Source organism: Sapajus apella, unplaced genomic scaffold (assembly GCF_009761245.1).
Source record: "Sapajus apella isolate SASKATOON/1434 unplaced genomic scaffold, GSC_monkey_1.0 scaffold48, whole genome shotgun sequence".
NCBI lineage: Eukaryota > Metazoa > Chordata > Mammalia > Primates > Cebidae > Sapajus > Sapajus apella.
In genome coordinates, this window is record NW_022436988.1 from 1,372,941 (window position 1) to 1,379,248 (window position 6,308).

Here is a 6,308-nt window from a genome sequence, read left to right on the forward strand (position 1 = left end):
CCTGACCACCACCTCCCCCACCTGACCACCTCCCTCACCTGACCACCTCCCTCACCTGACCACCACCTCCCCCACCTGACCACCACCTCCCCTGGACCAGCCTTCCCTAGAGCCCCCAGCCCCGCCCTGAGTTCCAGCTCTGCCAGGACAGCTTCCCTTGAAGACCTCCCATCTCAAATGTGCCCCAAACCCACACTGGCATCCTCCCTTCCCCATGACCATCTTGAGTCATCTCCCCCTCTGAGGCTGAATCCAGTGCGGTTTTTGTCCTTCCTAGGTGCACTGCTAAGCTGTGGCTGCCACACCTGCTCCCCTCTGCCCAACGGAGGCCGCCTCCCTTGTCTGAACCATGGCACTGCCTCCCCAGCAAGTCCTCCAGCCCCAACCTCTCCCTGAACTCCAAGTGTCCAGGTCATGAGACCCCTCCCAGGCCTGTGTGCTCTGCTGACCTTCTGGGTCCCCCCTCCCACCCCTTGGCACCGTCTGCCCACTGGAAGCTCCATGGGCATAGGTGGTGGTGTCCACCTGGGCCTGGGGGCGCACAGCGGCAGCAGCCAGTTTCCACTGTTCCGTTATATTCTGCCTCTGCAGCCTTGGGCAGGTCCCCCGCTGTGTGGCTCAGTTACCTCGTTACCTCACCTGCCAGTGGCAGTGGGCACCTGAGGAGTGACTAGGCCCCCTTGTCGGGGTGGCTTCAAGGGCCGCACAAGCACCCAGAAAACTTCCCATGGAGAGAGCTCAGGGCGTGCTGAGGTGGGGCCCAGGCTGGAAGGCTCTGGGTGGGGACTCACCAGTGGGAGGGGGCAGCAGGCTCAGGTTGTGGTGACACTGGTCACCGTAGAGCTTCCACCTCTCAAACAGGAAGTCCATCACCTGAGCGGAGGAGGCCTGTGGCTGGGGACACATGCACAAGCAGCCAGGCAGACAGACAGACAGACAGACGGGCAGGCAGGCAGGCGGACAGGCAGACAGACGGGCAGGCAGGCAGGCAGGCGGACAGGCATCAGTGTTCAGTCCTCATGGGAGGGCCCCTGGGTGCTGAGGGTGGCGTGAGTCCTCACCTGGCAGACCAGCAGTAGCAGCAGCAGCACAGGTGGGCGTGGCGGGCGGAGAGGCATGCCTCTGGGCAGCTAGCTGCCCCCAACATCTGGCAGGGACTGCACGTCTGGGGCCACTTAGTCCTGGTGTTTGTGCACGCTCCTCTGGGGGCTGCTGAGTGGCAGAGCCTGGGGGGCGTCCTTCTCCCGTTAAGCTGCTCCTCTGAGCCTCAGAGTCCTACGGATAAAGAGAGAGCTGGAAGGGAAGAGACCCCAGGAGGGGCCACTTTTTGCCAGGGGGAGCTCGGGCCACCTGACCAGCCCCCACATGCCAGGAGGTCTTGACTAGGGTCATGGGGGCTGCACCATCTCCCCTGGTGGAGCTGGCTTTCCTGTCACCCAGGGCTGGCTGGCTGGCTGGGAGCTCTCGGGGTCCCAGAGACCCTTGACTCAGTGCTGGTGGCAGCCACCCTCCTGTCAGGTGGCCCAGTGCTCTTGGAGGGGGACTGTCCTCCCAGACGCTGACCTCCTCCCTCAGTTGACAGCCCCCGGCTGGTCGGTCCTCACCGTTCTCCCCACCTATTCTTAGCCCCTGGGAAAGTTGGCCTGCCAGGCTGATGAGCCAACATGCCAAGCGTGAGGGTGGCAGTGCCTGGACCTTCCATCACTTGGCCCCAGGGTCACAGTGAGCAAGGTGGCTGGGCTGGCTTGCAGCTGCGCCAGGCCAAGTGTGGGGCCCACGCTCGGGGGCCTGTTGCATGCCCCCTGCCCAGCAGTGGGGTGCCTCCATACCCCATGGGTGCTGTGCAAGGCTCAGCTGGGCTTCCTGGGTCCCTGGGATGCCACTGGCTGGCTGCACATTCCTTTGAGATTAGCACTGCCAGTGCCGGCTCAAAGGAGGAGCTGGCCTGGGGTGAGGGCACAGGGTGAGGAGGACAGCCTCTGTGGTGCCTGCTGGGGCTGCAGGAGGCACAGCGCCTGGTCCCAGGCCAGAGACAGCATCTGAGCTGGGAGCTCGGGGCAGCAACAGCCCCAGAAATCGGCCTTTCACTGCTGTGGAGCCGTTTCCGCACCCGCCGAATTCCGTGGGAGCGGCAGGGAGGGTCTTCCTGTGGGGCCTGTGTGCAGGGTCCTTCGAGTGGCTGGCTGTGAGCCCCTGGGCTGCGATGGGCTCTTCTTTGGGGTACCCTCAAACAGAGTAAGAGGTGTGGGTGGACGGCTGGGCAGATGGAGGGCAGTGCCAGGGAGAAACCAGGGAGAGGGGTGAGGAGGGGCAAAGGCTGCAGCTGGAGCAGAGGGTCTCTGGGCAGGGCTGGACGTTGGGCCACCACAGTGCAGCCTCCTGCAGGCAGTGGCTGGGTGACCCTGAGTGGGGCCAGCTCCACCTGGGGTTCCTTCCGCTAACGGGGCCTGAGATGCGCCATGCAGGGTGACAGCTGAATGACAGGGACAGGCACCTGTGTCACAGCCTGCTAAAGGGCTCCCAACCCCAGCCCTTGGGCCTTGGGCTCATGAAGGGGCTGCTGGGAGGCAGGACCTGTGTGTCACTGATGCCCAGTCCGAGCCAGGTGAGGAGTCAGGCAGGCTTAGTGCTGGGGACCAAGGAACCACAGAATCGGGGGCTCTCTCTTGACGGACAGAGCAGCAGGTAGGTGGGGCAGGAGGGGCAGTTTTGGCATCCCCAGCTCTGGGGTCACACAGGGGCCTTATCTTCCCTGATTCTAATCAGACAGCCCCTTCTGCTGCCACTGCCCTGGGTGGCTCTGGCCACTGCACCAGGCTGGGCGAGGAGCAGCAGGGGCTGCCTCTTCCCACTGTGTACACCCCCGACCCAGAGGGGCCTTGGAGGAGGGGCGCTGCTGGATGGATAGGCTCAGGAGTGCAGGAGGGGCCAGAGGCTCCGGGCCAGGGGCAGGGAGAGGGACAAGGGGCGGCTGGAGCAGGGTGGACGATGGAGATGCAGGCCGGGGCTGAGGAGGAAGGACACTGACTGATAAGCTGTTGCCTGCCTCGGGGCCCTGCAGTGGGACATGGGGGGATGTGTGCTGGCCCCGGGGGTAGACGGTCCAGCCAGGAGCTCCCTGGGCAAAATGACAGCCCCTTAGAACGCAGTGTGGCCAAAGCTGGCTCTGCCCCCACAACTCTGCCAGAGAAACAGGAGCCATTTCAATGCCTGCTGTATCAGCCCCAGAGCCACTGGGAACACCCCAAGCCAGCGAGAGAGGAGATGGTGCCGCCACACACGAGGGCCTCCGCTCCAGGGCCCTGCCTTCGGGAGACCCCCTCAAGGTGAGGGAGGGGTGGGCTGCCCAGTCCCCCAGGCCTTTTTTAAAAGCACTCAGGGCCTAGGAGTAGGGAGGAGGAAGAGGGAGGGGGGCTGTCTGTGTCCTCCCACCCTCAACAGAAGGTTGGGAAGGTGGGGCTGGGGATCCTGGAGGATTGCCCCCCACAGCCCAGCACCCACAGGCCACAGGTGGGCTCCCCATCAAGGCACCCCTAGTCCAGGATCCCTAGGGGTCAGAGCCTCTGAATACAAGAGGTGGGGTGGGGGCAATTCTCCAGTGGGTCTGATAGTGAGACGGAGGTTTTCCATTCCCTGAGGGCAGTGGGTCCTGTGTGGGTAGGGACATTCCAGCTGCTTATCCCAACAGGGGTGGGTGGAGCCAGCTGAGCCTCCAGGAGAGAGCCCAGCCTGGAAAGCAGGGCTGAGCCTGCTGTGGTCCTGGGACAGAGCACAATTTAACTTCCCAAGTGGGGACCCCACACCACATCACTGACAGTGACACACCAGCTCACAAGGGGAGAGGCTTTGCTGCCTGAAGGGAAGAAGGGACCCTCCTCTGTTGATCTCACCAGCCCTCTCCCCCAACAGGAGACCCTAATCTCACCCAGTCCTCTCCCCCGACAGGAGACCCTGATCTCACCCTGATCTCACCCAGCCCTCTCCCCCTGCAGGAGACAGTGATGCCTGGGCACCCATCCGCCTAGGATCTAGGTTTGTTGACTGAAGGAGTGGACAGAAACTGGGTGCTGAGGCAGCGGTGGAGGTGCCACTGTGGGCTTCCTGGGCCTGCAACGCCTGGCAGGGCTTCTGTGCCCCTTATGACCCTTGTGGCAACCCACCAGGGACCCCACACTCTGCCTTCACAGACCAGGTGACCAAGCTCCTTGGAGTCAGCTGAGGATTAGGGTTCCTGAGGTGCCCGATGGGGAGGCTCCCGAGGTGACCTGCCAGCCTTCCCTAGCCCCCCGCCACCCGATTCCTCCCACAGCCATCTGTTGGGCCACACCAGTCACCAGCAGGGATTGGGGCCACTTGAGCTCCGCTGCCCCGGCTGCTCAGCAGGGCTGGCACCCCTGTCCTCTCCTATGCCTGCCCTGGCAGAACACGTGACTAGGGCGCTCATGGCTCCATCAGGCCCCACCAATTCCCACGGCCGGGGCGGCTGAGGGACCCGCAGACCTGGAGCTGGGCCCCTAGAATGGGTGGAGCAGCCACTGGCCGAGGAAGGCAGTGGGCCTCCCCAGTAAGTTCCCAAGGGGCCTCCCGGAGGCCTTCAGTAGCTCGAAGGAGTACAGGGTGGGAGCGGTGGGAGCCGGGATGTTTTTGTGAAACCAGAGAAGGTATCATCGGAAGGTCAGGGCACCAGGGCGGGATCAGGCGCCACAGGCTGTTGACAAAGCCCGATCCCTGCGTCCTCACCCTGTGGGGGCGGGGCAGGCCTGGGTCCCGGCCAGGTGCGCTCCGACCCTGACCCTCGCGCCCCAACGTCAAGGGCAGGAAGCAGCCCTGGCTGGTCCTCGGAGGATGCAGGCGCCGAGAGGTCCCGGGTCGGTCGGTTCGGGATCGGAGCGTAAACCCCGTGGCCGAGTAGGGGGGCGAAGCGGGGGCCGGAGAGGCCGGAGCCGGACAGGGCAGTGACCCGCTTGTCGGGGTCAAAGTCGCCAGTGTGGGCCGCGGAAGAGGAGCGGCCAGGCGGGGCGCAGACACCCCCACCCCATCCCGGGCCACGGTGGCGCTCCGGGGCAGTCCTAGGGGTCGGAGCCCCCGAGGGGAGCGCGCGCTGCTGAGACCCCGCGCCCGAGGGCGCATCCACGGCGCTTTGTGCGCTCCCAGGGCGGCGGAGCCGGGAGACCGGAGGGAGGAGCGAGTCCGGCAAAGGGCGGCAGCCGAGGCGCCAGGCAGCCAGCGACACCCCCGCCCCCAGCCGCGCTCCCGGGACCAGAGGACGCGGGAGGGACTGAGACCCCTGGGCCTGCCCGACGGTGCAGGACCAGGGTTGGGGGGCGTCCGAGCCGGGGTTGGGAACGGAGGTGTCCGACGGGACTGAGGACCGCGCCAGCCGGGGCCCCGGAGACCGCCAGCCGCTTCCCCCTCCTCGCGCCCCGCGCCCTTGCCCCCGGCCCCGCTGCGCCCCCGGCCCCGCAGTCTCTGCCCCGCCCGGGTCGGCTCCGGAACGTCCCCCCGGGGCCACGACACAGGTGCTCACCGCGCGGCGCTGCTCCTGGCTCCGCTCGGCTCCCCGCTGTCCTCCAGGAGCGCTCGGGTCGGGTCAGAGCCCCGGTGGCCGCTGGTCTCCACGGCGCTGCCGGATCCGGGTCGGCGCCGGCTCCGCGCCCGCGCCCCGTGCCAGCCGCACCAACTTTCCAGCTGCGACGCAGGGCGAGGGCGGCAGCGAAGGGGCGGGTGCGGGGCGGGGGCGAGGGGGTGGGAGCAGCAGCCGAGGGTCCCCGCCCGCCCTGCGCGCAGCCTCCCCGAGAGCTTCGGTGCTGCCCACCCTGCGCGGGGTTGCCCCGGAGAGCGCCTCGGACCCGCGAGCAGACCTCGTCCAGGCCACACGCAGACCCCGAGCCCTGACCTCCGCCCCGCAGACCTTGGCCCCCCGGATCCTGGTCCGGCAGACCCCAATCCTGCAGACCCCCGACCCCGCGGACCCCGGCACGACAGGTGGCGATCACGGCGGGTCCTGGCTCCCCGCGGGGACACCCCAGGTGTGGAGGAGCGCAGCGAGGCGTGGGGCCGTGGCTCAGCGCCCCTTTCTCTCGCTCCCTCCGCGTCCCTGGGCGGGCACCTCCTGGCCCCCTTCCTCCAGTGTCCCCGGGTTCTTGCCGCTTCTTTCCTGCTGCCTTCCTGATTTTCTGGATGAACCCACACCCGCACTCGCCCCCACCGCACCTCTTTGCAGAGCAGATGGGGGCTGGAGTGGGGGCCGACATGGGTGGACCGGCGGGGCGGTCCCTGGGGTGCCCTTTAACTCTTTCTGTGCCACA

General features: G+C 66.7%; 1 protein-coding gene across 4 annotated transcripts in view; it reads right to left on the reverse strand.

Annotated features, from left to right (window-relative positions):
• GCGR (glucagon receptor) overlaps window positions 1-5,686 on the reverse strand; it is an 11,445-nt gene extending 5,759 nt beyond the window's left edge. The window contains exons 1-3 of one of the 4 annotated variants that reach the window (XM_032241330.1): window positions 5,528-5,686; window positions 1,062-1,275; window positions 792-894 (exon numbers count right to left, since the gene is read on the reverse strand). In XM_032241330.1, the coding sequence (XP_032097221.1) occupies window positions 792-894; window positions 1,062-1,118 (160 nt within the window). In that variant the 5' untranslated portion in view covers window positions 1,119-1,275; window positions 5,528-5,686. Of the gene's footprint in view, window positions 1-791; window positions 895-1,061; window positions 3,308-4,500; window positions 4,737-5,527 lie in introns of those variants that run through there. The other 3 variants (XM_032241331.1, XM_032241334.1, XM_032241333.1) reach the window with 3 other exon arrangements.
• Window positions 5,687-6,308: the final 622 nt, after the last annotated feature.